Raw genomic sequence first — 15,262 nt, forward strand, 5'->3', positions numbered from 1 at the left:
CTCTGAAGTTGCAACAGAGAAATATTTGGGGGAAAAGTCTCCAAGGAAAAAAGCAACCAACCAATAAGTCCAATGAGTAAAATGAGTAGCAGACACTTCTTCATAGGACTGCTGGACAGCTGTCCTCTGCTTTCCGTGCTACTCTGACCGTGGTTTGGACAGCTGCAGTGCACAGTGGAAAGGCTTCTCTCTTGAGGTAACATGGGCTTATTGGTGGACATCTGGCCACTGTATGCTAACCACCTGAGGGGGGCCCGCATGGTAGGCTTGATGTGATCGTAGTACGTGAAGGGAGAAAGAGTTGGATCTCTGTTCTGGGCCACAGTGGAAGAGCTGAGCGAACTATCACTTCCTTTCGTACTGAAATGCACTCTTTGTGGCTTGGTCGGTTCGACGGACTCTTGAACGGTGATTTCTTCCTTAAATGCGACGCGTCTTGATGTCGACTTTTTAACTCGACTGTGTTGGCACTGGGACACAACACGGTTGCTCCGCAGAAGCATGACTGGTATTTTAGTGAGAGCAGCCAGAGAATCAGGACACACTTGCAAAAGAGATAATTAATCCCAATGTGTTTCTCGTGAATAAATAAAGGCTTTAAATGAATGAATGAATAGAAATTAACTGTCTAAAATTAAATCACCAGATTCTTTCAGGAAACTACTATATTCTGCTTCAAGTTAGGAACCTTCTCGTAACACGGAACTCATTGATAGCTGTGAACTGACAACTGAAAACACCCAAATCTAACCTCCCCAGTGACATCATTAAGCTTTAAAGGCTTTGAAGATTCTGCGCTTTCGTCTGTGTTCTATCATCTGGGCTCTTTCATCAGGCCCCACCCCTGGCAACAGTGTTGCCATAGCAACCATGTCACCCAACTGACAACAGACATTCCTTAAATAACAATAATATACAGGGAAATATATTGTAATATATCAAATTATATATTTCCATTGAAATCTGTAATTTAATCTACAAATATTTTGACCAAGCAAACTTTTTACAGTTTGTGTGTACATGCTCGGAACTTGAATGTGACATCAATAAACCATATATGTAACATTTGCCCTTTCCATTACAGTCCTCCACACTGGCTCTTGGAGGTATACAGGCTTAGAGGTTTCTGAAAACTGAAGCAAAATTAAGAAAGGCCAATGGTAAATAGGATGATAGGATAGATTCTTCATGTTCGGATATTGACGTAGTCAATGTGCACTAATGTTTGAAGATAGCATATTTTATTTTTAAATAAGAATTAAAGATGTTTGATTGAATACCCATTGGTCTGCATATTTTTTATTTTATAACATATCGGTGTTGCAATCAAAATTTGGGATATATTTATTTGTATATGCTCGTATCTATATTATGAAGTGTATTAAGTACATTATTACATATATTTCAATATAGATGTCTATATATTCATCATATATATCCCAAAATGTATTGACTATATTATTACATATATTTCAATATATGTCAACATATTCTTCCATATACAGTATATTACAAGGTATATTGAATATATTATCATTATTAGTCAATATTAAACTGAACATTTTCATTCATATATATTCTGGTATATTGAATGCATTATTACATATATTTTAATATAAAGAAAATATATTTTCATATATTTTTCAATATATGAAAAGCGGCAAATCCTTATGTATTTTTCTATATATTGTAATATATTAAAACAATGCATATTTCCATATATTTACAATAGATTTTTTAGATGCATGCTTCTTGTTTTTTGCTAATTATGATTCAGAATCAGGTTGTAATGCCAAGACAGACATTAGCTTTATGAAATCGTTTCAATTAACCAATAAATCAGAATACTAAATATTTCAATATATTGAAATCAAATATATCTTAGAATATATTTTTTTTGCGTAATGGTAACGAGAAGCATGAAGCCACGATAGCCAATCAGAATCCTGGAAAAAACACGTCACTAATTGTGATGTAAATATCTGCAAATCTCCACTGTGGCCAGAGTTTTCAGGAATCATCGTTTGTGGTGACTCGTAGCTGCGTTTATGTGTAAATGCAAGGCTCAAACGCAGAGGAGTGAGAGGTGTTCTGACAAACTGCCGGTGAACTTCCTCCTGCTCTCTCCCCGATCCCTCGCTGCTAACGAGGATCAGGAGGAACGAAAAAAAAACTTGCAGTCACCTCGCAGCAAAAGACTTGTTCCTCTCCTGGTTGTGACAGTACTGTGGCGAGAAAAACTCTTCATGAACTCGGATGGACAGCCGCTGAACGTCCTGCAATGCCACCGTGTTTTGCTCCACAATGAAGCCATGTTTGTTTAAGGATCTCCCGACAATTTTTGATTTTCTTTAAATTTGATGCATTTGGTTGACTTGACGATAATCTAGAACTATATTTTGCAAGCGTTAAAACAGTTTAAAGGTATTTAGGAGATTTCAGTGCTGTGTTTTGGTTAAACTACATTGGTTTAAAATATAGAAAAATAATTAAATATTCACTTAAAAATCTGCTTTGTTAAAAAATGATGTGGTTGTTTAAAGTTAAAACATAATTAATTTCCAGTTATTTAAGTAAAGAATATAACTTTTGTAAAAAAAATCTAAAATTTTTTTTTTTTTTGAATTTCTTTTCTTTCTTTGAAGTTTTTAACCAAAAGAAGTTTCACCTAGAGAATGTAATATTGTACACCTAAGATTGTGCCAACCACCTACCATCCACTGCTGTTCCAATTACGAAAATATGAAGAAAATTAAGGTTTGGTTCTTGCAGTGAAACCCAGTTATACAAGTCAAAAGCATTACAAGAATTAAAGGGACTTGACGTGTACCGAGGGCCTCCAGAATGACTAATATAAGGACATTTTCTATAGGAGTGTTACAAGGTTAGTTGAGGTTAGGTTGAGGAGTTATGGTTATGAGAAGTATGCATGCCAAATCCTATTGAGAATATAAGGGTTAAGTTCCTGAAGTGTTGTTTCTCACTGCTTTTAGCATTTTCTCCAGTGAAACCACTGAGCAAGACAAAGTGTGTATGAATGGTTCTCATACGTGTTGTTGTCCTCCGCCTCCCTATCCATGCACTTGGTCCCAAAACCGGGCTGATCCAGCAGAGCCTCCAGCAGGTTGTCCATGGCTGGGTTCCCAGGAGCGTCATTGCTGTAAATATGAAAACCCGAGATGAGAGAGACTTTCAAAATAACATTTAAGTGAGGAAAATGACCTTGACAGTAACCTGTGCCTTTCAGTAGCAGACCACAGAAACTCACAGCAGACTAGGCTGAAGAAAAGCACTTGTGAAAAAAATGGTGTGCAGACCTACCTGAAGAAGGTGTACTGCTCTTTGTACATCCAGGGATGCAATTGCAAAGAGGGATACTTCCCAAAGGGAGGAACGATGAGGCTGAAGAGCAGTGCGACAAGCACGAACACGGCAGGAAGAGCAATCTGAAACAGAAACCAAAGCTTCAGGATCAATAACATGTTTAATCCTCTGATGGTAGTAATGATAAGTTGGCAATATTAAAGTAAACATTTCATGGTCCAAACATGATTTGTGCACACAGATGTGTGATGTCATCTGATGAACCTCTGCTTTTGAACGGAGCTATCTCACCTGAGCAAAGAGTCCTCTGCGGCTCCTCCGAGCGTAAAGCCAGCGTTTGATGAAGAGAGCTCTCAGCTGCTGCCACGTCAGCCACCAGCCGGTCAGAGGAACCCCACCTCGGCCGTCTCCGCTCAGCAGGTCTGTCTCCTGAGGCTCTGTGAGCAGGAAATACACAGTGGGATATCTTACACTGACGCATGAGGCGGGATAAATGGATCGACAGATACAAAGATATTGACACCACAACATGATGAAGACTCTGCTTTACACCTTGTAATAATATTTATTTCAATTTACGTCTATTTAATAAGGTTCAAGTTGAATGACTCTAAAAGTATAAAATTAAGAAAACACATTTTTCTGTTGGGGGAAAATAAGACTTTCTCTTTATTTCTAAAGATCCAGGAAGAGGTGAGTTGGAGATACCTTGTTTACGAAGCCTTTTCTTTCCTGGGAGCATTATGGAAACAAACCGTCAAAAAGGAAGATGAAGCAGAAGGCCAACTGTTCGCATTAAGTGTAATAAATACAAACAACTTATCTCTGAGTGCGAGTACTCACCTGCCTCAGGTTCCTCTTCAGGAGGACACTCGGCTCTCTGCTCTGCCGATGGCTGACCGTGGTTGGACTCGGCCTGCAGATCTGGTTCAGCGTCCGCAGGCTTTTCCTCTGCCACTCGCAGAAAGATCTGGAGTCAAACAGGGGAGCCATGATAAATTATTCAACTGTTTGCAATTGCAACAAGATGCTGTTCAAAACATTTTGAAGAAAATATTCACTTAGAGCAGACAGTTTTAATTGTCACTTCATAATGCTTCGTAAAGCAAGTTAATGTTGCTCATTCACTGATCTTTATTCTCATTATGAATTCAATACAAAAGCTGTGTCAATACTTTCTGATTGAAATAGCCAGTTAAATTAGCTCATTTATAACATATGTTGGGGTGCAATGGGTTCTAACCATGCCTCATCTCTGGTAGAAAAGAAATCATGATAAAAATTGAATAAATAATGTCTATTGTTTATCTTTTTAAAGAAATTAACGTATCCGAAAGGTAACAAAGACAAACTTGTGAAAATAATCAAATCAGGTACAGAGAACAACAATTGTGAGAGCATGTCGACAGCAGGCCTATAAGCCTTTATATATAACCAATCCACCTGCTTTTTAACATTTAATGGAAAAAGAATTAATCTATCAAACCTCAAGTCACGCTTTTCATTGACAATGGATCACAAAAGCCATACAACAAAAACTTTAATTTGAAATTGCTCAATTAAACAAACACCATGTAAAATTTTGAACTTTGGAAAATCCAGAGACTTCTGGGTAGACTTTCACCTTCAGTTCCTGAGAGTTGGCAGGCCAACTTTTCTTTTCATTTGATGTATTTTGTACATCTTTAATAATGGTAAGAAGGTTTTAAAATAATTCAACAAACCAGAAGGGGTGTGTGTCAACCATAGGGGCCGTTTTGACTATTTTAATAGGGATTTTGTGCTGGATCAGTCATATATAAACACTAGTTATGCATTTTCTTTTCCTGACCATGTTGGCTGTATGGTGAATAATCGCTAAATGAAAGCGTATCTCACCTCCTCCAGCGTGCTATCTGACAGGCCGTAGCTGCTGACGCCCAGCTCACCAAGCTTCTGATCCAACTCTGACAGGAAGACTGCCAGGCTGCTGTCCTTGGCGGCTGTCTGGGGAAGGTTGATCACTGCCTCGCGTCTGGACTCTTCTACCAGCTTTGCCCCTGGCATGTAGTTCTGAGCCAATGACATCAAAGCTGCCAGGTCTGTCGTGAAGATGGAGATGAGTCCGACATCAGCATGGGTCTCGCAAAAAGAGCGATCGAATCCAGAATTTTATTGACCTCCTGAGTGGGGAGGTCAGGCTGCAGTCAAGTACTCACTTGAGCTGTTCTCCTCACTGCCGAGCCCAGTGTCTTCACTCAAGGATGATTCACTGTCCTGAAACACAAATCCTACTTATGAACCTTTAATACATCAAGAAACAAGGTAATTTCTAAAATAAATGCAAGCCCACGTCTCTTAGTTTGTTCTTGTCCATGCTCAATGAACTAAAACAATGTTCAACTTGGAAGTGAAGAATGTGAAAACAGTAAACCTTGGTGAGAGGAGGCAGCTTGTTGGTGCTGATGCTGGTACTGGTGCAGATACTAGAATTGCTGGGAGTACCAGTCTCTAGGCCTTCTCTCTTCACCACAGTGAGGTAGTAGCCAGAACCCAGCTTGGATTTCAGGAAGAGTGGAGAACCGCAGCAGCAGAGCTTCCCCTGAGAGATTATCGCGATGCGGTCCCCCAACAGCTCTGCCTCATCCATGTAGTGGGTGGACAGGATGATGGTCCGGTCTGATGGAGGAACACAGGACACGATGTACGTTCAAATTCTGGCCTTTTCGCAAACTTGAATTAATCATCTTAATTTTTCAGAGCAAATCATGGAAAAAAATCAAAAAGTGGATGATGAAACAAATAAAACAAATACAGTTTTATTTTGGAGCGACTGTTGCTCAGTTGGTAGTGCAGCTCGTCTCAGTTAAAAAGCTCAATCTCCGCGTCTCTCCGTGTCCATATGTCGAGTGAACTAGACACCGTGAACCCCGAATTCCTCCCAATGTGATTAAAAATGTCAAGTCTTTTAGGGGCTACTAAAGAAGAGGAAAACCACTTTGTAGGTGAAATTCATGTCAATTAAAGTCGTTCTGTCTATGGCTCCTAACAGCTATTAATCATGTTTATGTATGCATCAGGAAATCCAGCATTATAGTTCAAGCTTAGTTTGAGAAAAAAACAGTGACCCAGTCAATTTTAATAGAGCATCTCCGAAAAGTAAAGAACTGACTTTTATACCAATCGGAAATCATGTTTTGTTTGCACTTGCTTCTGTCCACTATTGTGCATTTCAGTTCAAGAAATGATAAGAAAGGTCACCTTTTCTTTCTTTCTTTTTTTTATACCAAAATCAGTCTGGCTTTTTTTAGTACATGCAGGCAAGCATCTTGTCTTAGCACATGGTATAATGATTTGACGAGCTTCAAAATGTGTTTTTCTCTCATTCCTCCTGGGGGTATTCCAGAAAGGAGGTTCAACAACCTCTGAGTCGCTCCCTGAGATGGGAAATTCAGAGCTTGTGGTTCCGGAACAGCTGATCTGAATTACTTCAATCAACTATCAGTATGTGAACCTTGATTTAAGCGCGTGCACAACCACGATAAAAAGCTATCATCAATGGAGCCCTAACACCGCGAGTCACTATGGCAACAGACCGAAAACCGAGTTATTTTGCCATAAAAGTCCCAGTGCTGCAGCAGCGGAGGAGAGAGACGACAGGGAGAAAACTGCTGCCAGAGTCAAACCATAAGTTTTAATAATCTACACCACTGACTGAACATTTAACTTAAGATCGCAGCATACAGGGAGAAATAATAAAATAATACATAGGTAAAATCTGAATTTCATTTCGGTGCAATCCAACAGGAGAAAAGCAATATGGAACTAAAAATTAAACATAAAAACATCTTTCAGAATCAAAAGGCTTATGTGTATATATGCTCTTATTGTACCTCATTTTGATTTTAGTATTTAAATTGATGTTTTAAATCAAAAAAATATTCAGCAGCCACTTCAAGTAGTAATTTAAACCAGCAACAAAATGTTGTTTGAACTCGTCCTCTGTTAATATCCTACTTAGTAGATTAACACAATGTTTAGACATTTTTATTATAGTGGAGTCATTTAGAATGTGACGAAATGTACATCAACACTCAATAAATTAATAAAATACCACACACACACACACACACACACACACACACACACACACACACACACACACACACACACACACACACACACACACACACACACACACACACACACACACACACACACACACACACACACACACACTTCTTTATTTCTATACATAAAATGTGCTCTGATGTGAGGCACGGGTTGCTTCGGGAAGGAATTAAAAATACCCCCCCTGTTCAGAAGCCACAGTAAGATTGTGTTGCCCCTGTACAATACCTTTGCGGTATTTAAGCAGCAGGTCCCAAATTCCTCTGCGGGAATAGGGGTCAACGCCAGCGGTGGGCTCATCCAGGACGACCACCTTTGAACCTCCAACGAATGCTATTGCCACTGACAGCTTCCTCTGCATCCCTCCTAACAGACAAGACAGAGAGGCAGTTTGAACACATGTATCACGTCAAACTGGATTTTTCTTTTCAGCCTTTACACGCACTGAAGTGAAACTATTGTCTGTACCAGAGAGATTTTTGGTCTGCTCATGTCGTTTGTGCAGGAGGCCGACATCCTCCAGCAACGTGTCCAGTTCATCGTTAACCTCTTCCTCTGACAGGCCCTTCAGACAGCCATAAAACCACACATGCTCCTCCACCGTTAAACTGCGAAAAATAAAGTGAAAAGATCAAAGCTGTGGCGTAATTATTTTTCTTTAAGAAAATGTTTTGTTTTTGTTCATAGCATTTTACAATGTTATTCTCTATATTGTCAATTCCATTTAAAATATCTGCAACATAACAGTCTTCAATTTGAAGTAATGACATCTTGTCAAATATCTGTCGAGCAGACAGAACTCAGTCTCATCAAGTCTTTAGAAGACAGTATTCTAGAAATGAAATATTGAAATTCACTGAGGCCACTGAGCCCTCGAGAACATATAAAATAGAGCTTTAGAACACTGTAACAACAGTAACTAATAATTTATATCAAATTACAGTTTTTTGTGTGAAAGTCTACAGAATCCTCTATGGACTTTGTGTTTCTGTCCAGACAGGCAGTGTTTTTTTTTTTAGTTGTTTTCTATTCTTGAATGCACATTAATGATATGGCCAATCTATGAGGTTTCCAATGGCTTCAAATAGCATTTAGACACCTTTCAGAGAGTATTAACAACAATATGTGTACTATCATATATTGGAAGCATCAATTCAGGTTGCAAATAAATTGTATCTTGTGTGTATCAATGGTTTATTAAGAAAAGAGTCAAATATCAGGCTGGTTGGGAGATTATCGGATAATTGAGCTCCGTCTTGATGTAATATTGTGTGTTTTTGAATGCTCAATTAGAAAAGAAAAACAAGTGAAGGGAGAAAGTCAAGACAAGGAACATTGTTAGTAGACTTGGAGGAGAATTACATGTCAAACAGGACATTGTGTTGTGGACACACTCCCAGCGTTCTTCTGATGATATCCATGTCATGACGGATGTCCATCCCCTTAATGTACACAGTCCCAGTGGTGGGTGGGAAGAGGCCAGTCAGGACAGATCTGACAAACATCAGAAACACTCAAAGTTAGGGAATTACAGGAGCGCTGACACTATTTTAGATTTATTACTGAACCACATTGCAGTGAATGAAGAAAAAAACAAAAAACAACAACAACACAAAACTGAATTGACACACACAAGAAAATGAAACACTAATTGCTAATAAATATTTTCTTTCAGCTCTTACATGGTGGTGGTTTTTCCGGCCCCATTGTGTCCAAGAAAAGACGTGATCTGTCCCTCAAAGAACTTGAGGTTGAGGTGGTTGACGGCCAGTTTTGCCCCTTTCTTGTAGATTTTCACCAGATTTCTGATGCTCACGCCCAGGATCAAATTGCTGGGCTCTGGTTCAATGTGGTCTATTTAGAGACATCAACACACAATCAATGCAATATATTATCTAGTCTAGAAATGTCAACTATACGATAATTAAAATAAAACTCTGGAATAGTTCATGAATAAATGACAACAGCTAAGTATTCTCTACTAATTATGCGCTTATATATTGTGAACCTGTTTCTTAATCTATATTTCAATTGGTATTGTTCCACCTACTGGCAGTAAAATGAAGACAATTGTCAGCGAGTGACAAAAGTAAAAGTGCAGTAGCTTTCAGGAATTGCCAGAACTACACAAAAGTCAGGAAAAAGGTTACTTTATACCGGAAAACTGAGATTTATTTTCTTCTTTATTTAACAGCTTGTATTGTCTTATTGCAATTAGAATTACAAAAAAAATTAAATGGCAAAAAAAATGTTCAACCCCACTGACCCTAGAAATTCTCTCTTGTATGATCACTATACATGTGTTCTTAACAGGCTTTTGTAGAGGTTGACCATAGCATGTGGTACAAAGAGTGATAAATGAACAGAAATCAGAATGTGTGAACGGCAACAGGGAAACAAATGTGAACAAGAAAGATTGTGAGTATCGGGGCTCAGACCTAACAGTGTGACATGAAGTCTGGACTGTTGCTTAAATTGAACTTCAGTCTCCTTACTTTCTCAAACCTTTGAATTAATGGGTTTATAGTCTCAGCTCATTAATCTAATTGGTACTTAATCGTTTTAAGATTACAAACCAGTGCCGTCTTTCAGCTGGAATGAACAGCTCAGCGAGAGGCAGAAGGCTGTGTGAAGCTGCCTACTGCCAAAATGTGTCGCTGGGCAGATTGACAGATTAAGTCCATCAAATAAACAACTACATATCACTCATGTGGCTTCCTTTTTCAAACCTCCTTTTAGAGGGCTGTGACAGAAAAGAGTGTAACTTGATAGAGAAAGAGAGCAGCATCTCGTACCTTCATCCTGCTCTGTAGGTGCAGGTGGGATTGGCATGCCTGCTTCAAGAGGAACTCCACCCCAGTAGTTGACCTGAAAGATGAAGTACCAGGGCCTGGGGATCCCATACTCACCTGTATAAAACAGACAACAACAACAAAAACAATTTCAAATAATCAGCGCACGTAAAATTATAGTATCTAAAGAATGCAAGAGAAAGTTCGGATTTTGATTTCAAAAAAAATTTGGGGGGATTTTACGGCGTTTCTCCACATTATGTTTTAAAGATGGTTGAGAAATGTGGTTAAACCTGTTTTCATTGATCTAAGAGCAATAACAGTGTTTTGCAAATCACTTTATAATACATGGATATTGGACACAAAAACAGAACAGAGACAAAAAAAAAACCCTAAACTAAAATATTAATAAATCTACAGTCAACCATTACTTTTGACATTTCAGCCTTTATAATAACCGATGACATCATGTTGAAGATACAGCTTTTCAGTTTTAATTAACTGTTCTCCTAAAGTGTCTCTTCCTCTCTGACAGTTCGTAACCTGCTCTGACGGAAAATAAAAATGATAATACTATTTTTTAGCTTTTGACACATGCTTGGTTTAATCTTTTCACTGTACTTCTATTGTGTCCAGCTGCAATAAAGCCACTGTCTTCATACCTGGAAACACTGCTTCGATGTACCAGGCTGCAATGGCATAGATGAAGGCGTCTACATAAAGCATGATTATGGAGGTAGTAAAGTTGTAGGTGTCTCCTTCCAGGGGGCTGGAGCGCAGGTTGTACCACTGGATGCCCACACCTTGCTCTTCATACTGAGAGAAATACTCACAACCAAAGCCAAAGGCCACAGGGGAGAGGAAACTCTGAAAGAAGCAAACATGTATATTATAAATAGTAAACAGATTTAACTTTCATAGCATTTTTCCACTGATTAGCCACATTTACCCATTGGAAGCAGTTTGGGTTTCAGTGTCTTGTTCAAGGACACGTCAATGTGCAACAACAATATCCACAGTTTGAGTCCTGGTTGTGTTTAGGCCTCTTTTGGTGTGTATTTAGCACGCTTCCCTGTGGGTGCATGGGTTTACTTTCTTTCTGTTTTTCTTTTTACAGACACAAAGTATGTCTTATCGTATTTGTCTGAGTGTTTGCCAAATGATGGACCGATTGATCTGTCCAGGGTGTATCCTGCCTTCACCACCAGTCAGTGGAGACTGACTCTAGCCCCCTGTGATGCTAAGTTAGACAAGGTAGTAAAGAAGATGGATGATTGAAGCTGTTCCAAGTGCAGCATCCTTTGGAAATGAATGGCCATCATGGAGCAACAGCATTAACTTGAGTGCTGTTCATCCATTTAGTCCTGTGCTTAGCGTGCACAGTTTTAGATCATTGCGTTTTATTATCGAGTTTGTCAACAAATGTATTTCTCGCACTCAAACCTCTGTTATAAATCAAATACCAAATCAGCGAGGTGAAGAGTTGAAAGCATTTACTGATTATTGACACACTCTGAATCACAGGAACCATTAAAACCTGCTACAGTGCAATTCAATTCACGGAATTCCCAGCAGCAACAGACGACAGCTCTTTCTAGGAAGAGGCATATAGTAGTATACACATGTAACATTTCTGTTTGATTGGCTTACAGCAAAGACCCGGTGTGTGGTGTTGAGGTGGTCTCTCCAGGCGACACACAGGACATAGGGCAGGTAGAGGCTGAAGTAGATGAGCCCACCACAGGCAGCGGCCAGGTTTGCCTTTGAGAAGAAGGTACTGATGAGGAAACACTGCATGATTGTGGCAGTGGCAAAGGCCGTGAGGAAGAAGAAGACAACGGCTGGGTCACTGTACGGCAAGATGTCACCCCACTGGACAAAACAGAGGTACACTGTCAGTGGACAGGAGACAGCAGCTGAACATATAAACCAGTCAAATACATATATATTTATTTCTATAAGATTTTTCTACTCATAACTATGTTTTGAGGATTCTCGTTTATAACATGCATTTTACAGGGGCTGGTTGTCTTGCCTTGAGGAGAGCAATAAGAAATGCTGCAGAGATCAGAAAAGGAACGATGCTGCTGATGAACCAGCTGAGCCAAAGTGTTCCAGTTCCCAGACCCATGATCCTCATGGTTTCCTTCAGCCTCGCCTCCTTCTCGTACACCACACCTTTGATGATCATGGCCACTGAGTAGATCCAGGCCAGTGTCATGAAGAGCGGGAGGGAGCGGTTCAGCACTCGAAGAAAACTGTCAGAAGTAGGTGGTAATTAAGCAAAGCAAAGATGCAGTGGATGGCATGAATAAATTAAACCAGACAGATTTTGAAAATGGAAAATACACTTTTCAGTGTTTTTTTTCTCTCCAAATTGTTCATTAAATGTTAATAAGCCTCACTGATGAGTTCAAGTAAACCAGACCAGTGTCAGGAGATGGGAGAAAGAAAAGTTAAAATCAGAGCTTAAGTTCTCAAATGTCTTTATCCAAACAGAAATAGAAAAGTAACATCTAAAGGATCCACTGATATTTCCCACCTGCTTTATCTATATTAATAACACAGAGAAATGAAGCCAATCATACCTGTATTTTTTACCTGGGTGCAACTGAGTAAAGGTAAACTAGTTAACACAGTCTGGCTATTTTGATACTCCCGGTGATTTCATTTATTTAAGACTATGCATCACTCACACATCATCTACATAACATGGGTAGGGCATTTGCTGGACGTAGATGCCAGTAGTCTGCTGAACTCCAGTTAAGATGCGGGTCACAGCTCTCTCCACGAGGTCCTGAACATAGACGAAGCCCCCCCAAATGTAGCGCATATCACTGAAGGGGTGAGCAGCGGGACCGGGATCCCAAAACCTAGAGAGAAAAAAAGGAGTAGCGTTAAAACATAGGCGCTGAAAACAGAATCTCTCTACAGTAAGACACATCTTCACAACTGAACAGGATATTGATACGATTCTAAAAGATCATTAGCAGTGACATTCAGTCACAAACCGACAACTTTGCCACGAGGCAACCACTCACCATGATTATAAGTATAGAGTATAAGAGAAAAAGATAGGTTTAGCTTTTTCTACTTTGGAAAACAAGAGAAAGAGTTAAGGAAGAGATTCGGGTAAGCTTCAGTACCTGTCCTTGATCTTGTTGGTTCTGGTCACGTCGTCAATGTCCATTCGGATCTTGTAGACAACATGGGGAGGCAGCTTATCCGAGGATGTGTTGGGCAGCAGGAAAACCACACCTGCCCAGAACTGCCTGTCCTCCAACAGCTCCAGGGCTCTGTTCACCAGCTGAGCCTCAGACTCCAGTCCTTCCAGTTTGTTCAGGGAGAAGCACTACAGGCGAGAAAAGGTTAAAACAGCTAAAGGCAAGGAAGAAAATCTCACAGTCAGAAAACAACACCTGAAAAATAAAAGTTTGTGAGCAGTAAAAACAACAAATTCACATTTTTCTCCCTATGTACAACTTTAAAAGTATTTGGGGGAAATTTCAAAGTAGAATAATTCATGCTGTGGTATATATTCAGGCGAGGAACGAACTTTCTTGAATATTACGAGAACAGCATGGATGAGAAATAGAACATCAAAAGAAGATAACCTCAGTGATTTGTGCCAAAGTGGTGATTGTGTGAGTGAGGTCATTGTAGATGTCCAGCCAGGTCGGCGGGGCTCCAGGCTTCCTTGGAGTGTCCGCAGAGGGCGTTGACAGGAAACGAGCAATGCGCGAGGCTGTCCATGGGGTATTCTCCAGACGCAAGTTGACCAACACGGCAATCTCTGGGCGCTTCAACAAATCCTGGTTCACACACAACATAGTGTAAATGAGAGATGGATTTCCAGCATCGCAGCTCTTTCCTCCTGTATTGAGAGGGCGCCTGTTGGGTCACACCTGCAGCAGCTGAATCTGCACACTGGTTTCCATGAAGCTTTTGATCCGTGGCCCAACTTCAATCCAGGCGTCATTCAGTTCCTGGATAATCTGCAGGTCTTCGAAAGTCTTGTTCACCTTCAAAAGAAACAACTTAATGTCAGCATAAACTGATGGGTTACTTAACAAGCGCAAGAGTAAGGTCCAAAACTTGCCAAGCTCAAAAGTACCCCACAAATTCCCCTGAAAAATGCCCTCATAGACCACCTTATTAGGCACACATGTAAACCCAAAAATGATACAGTGCAACAGGTCTGTGTTATGTTCTGCTTTTACCAAACTAATATTAGAAACACATCTAAATGTAAAGCACTGAAGCTAAACACAATTGCAAACTACAACCTCAAAAAAGTAAATATTGTAGGAAAAGTTCTTCTCAGGTCCGAAGTAAGATCGAACAAAAGCAGATCAATGAAGTGAAAATGCTAAAAGTGATGACACACTATTTATGTTGTTTATTGAGTAAAATCTCACATGTGTACAGTGAACAGTGAATGTTAATATATTGCAAGTGTCACAGATTAACCAGGCAACAGAGGTTGAATAAATCCACCTGCTTTCATTTGTGGATAATGTTTTATATTTTTTTTATGAAAAGCCTTTAAAGTAACATCTTCTCGTTACACAACAGGTCAAATCCAGAGAGTCTGAGCTTTGTTTCTTGTACCTCTTTCATGACTTGCTGCACTGCAGGAGTGTCTGGTGTGTAGAGCAGCTTTCCGATGAACAGAGGTTTGATCCCTCTCCACACGATGCGAGACAGAGGGTTGGACTCCAGACCCTGGATCAAACTTTTACAGAATGGAGCTGCAAGGAGAAGTGAAGCACATGAGTTGTTACCAGTGTGCACAAAGAAGTTTCCTTCTCTTTGACACTGAGGTGATAGTGTTGTTGTCCCTAAATTTCCTTTCGCATTATGATTGTTTACAGAAAGTCAAACCACATGAGAAGAGGTAAACAAAAGGATAACTGTCAAGTCCTGATTTCTTGGTTAACAAAAAACCAGAGCATGGATCAGTCAAGGCATTACACATCTCAAATATATCAACCCTCATATGACCGTTACTGACTTGGTCCTTAAATGAGTAGGAA

General features: G+C 39.7%; 1 protein-coding gene across 1 annotated transcript in view; it reads right to left on the bottom strand.

The window, feature by feature from the left end:
• abca7 (ATP-binding cassette, sub-family A (ABC1), member 7) overlaps window positions 1-15,262 on the bottom strand; it is a 42,623-nt gene that overhangs the window by 19,276 nt on the left and 8,085 nt on the right. The window contains exons 10-30 of the mRNA XM_080474123.1: window positions 14,838-14,977; window positions 14,132-14,248; window positions 13,841-14,038; window positions 13,373-13,578; window positions 12,923-13,099; window positions 12,262-12,484; window positions 11,877-12,098; window positions 10,889-11,093; window positions 10,230-10,343; window positions 9,117-9,288; window positions 8,797-8,928; window positions 7,903-8,042; window positions 7,663-7,800; window positions 5,738-5,982; window positions 5,523-5,580; window positions 5,203-5,405; window positions 4,168-4,294; window positions 4,033-4,056; window positions 3,616-3,761; window positions 3,322-3,446; window positions 3,051-3,158 (exon numbers count right to left, since the gene is read on the bottom strand). Coding sequence (XP_080330249.1) covers window positions 3,051-3,158; window positions 3,322-3,446; window positions 3,616-3,761; window positions 4,033-4,056; window positions 4,168-4,294; window positions 5,203-5,405; window positions 5,523-5,580; window positions 5,738-5,982; window positions 7,663-7,800; window positions 7,903-8,042; window positions 8,797-8,928; window positions 9,117-9,288; window positions 10,230-10,343; window positions 10,889-11,093; window positions 11,877-12,098; window positions 12,262-12,484; window positions 12,923-13,099; window positions 13,373-13,578; window positions 13,841-14,038; window positions 14,132-14,248; window positions 14,838-14,977 — 3,220 coding nt within the window. The remainder of the gene's footprint in view (window positions 1-3,050; window positions 3,159-3,321; window positions 3,447-3,615; window positions 3,762-4,032; window positions 4,057-4,167; window positions 4,295-5,202; window positions 5,406-5,522; window positions 5,581-5,737; window positions 5,983-7,662; window positions 7,801-7,902; window positions 8,043-8,796; window positions 8,929-9,116; window positions 9,289-10,229; window positions 10,344-10,888; window positions 11,094-11,876; window positions 12,099-12,261; window positions 12,485-12,922; window positions 13,100-13,372; window positions 13,579-13,840; window positions 14,039-14,131; window positions 14,249-14,837; window positions 14,978-15,262) is intronic.

The sequence above is a fragment of the Lipophrys pholis genome, assembly GCF_963383615.2.
Source record: "Lipophrys pholis genome assembly, chromosome: 10".
Taxonomy (NCBI): Eukaryota; Metazoa; Chordata; class Actinopteri; order Blenniiformes; family Blenniidae; genus Lipophrys; species Lipophrys pholis.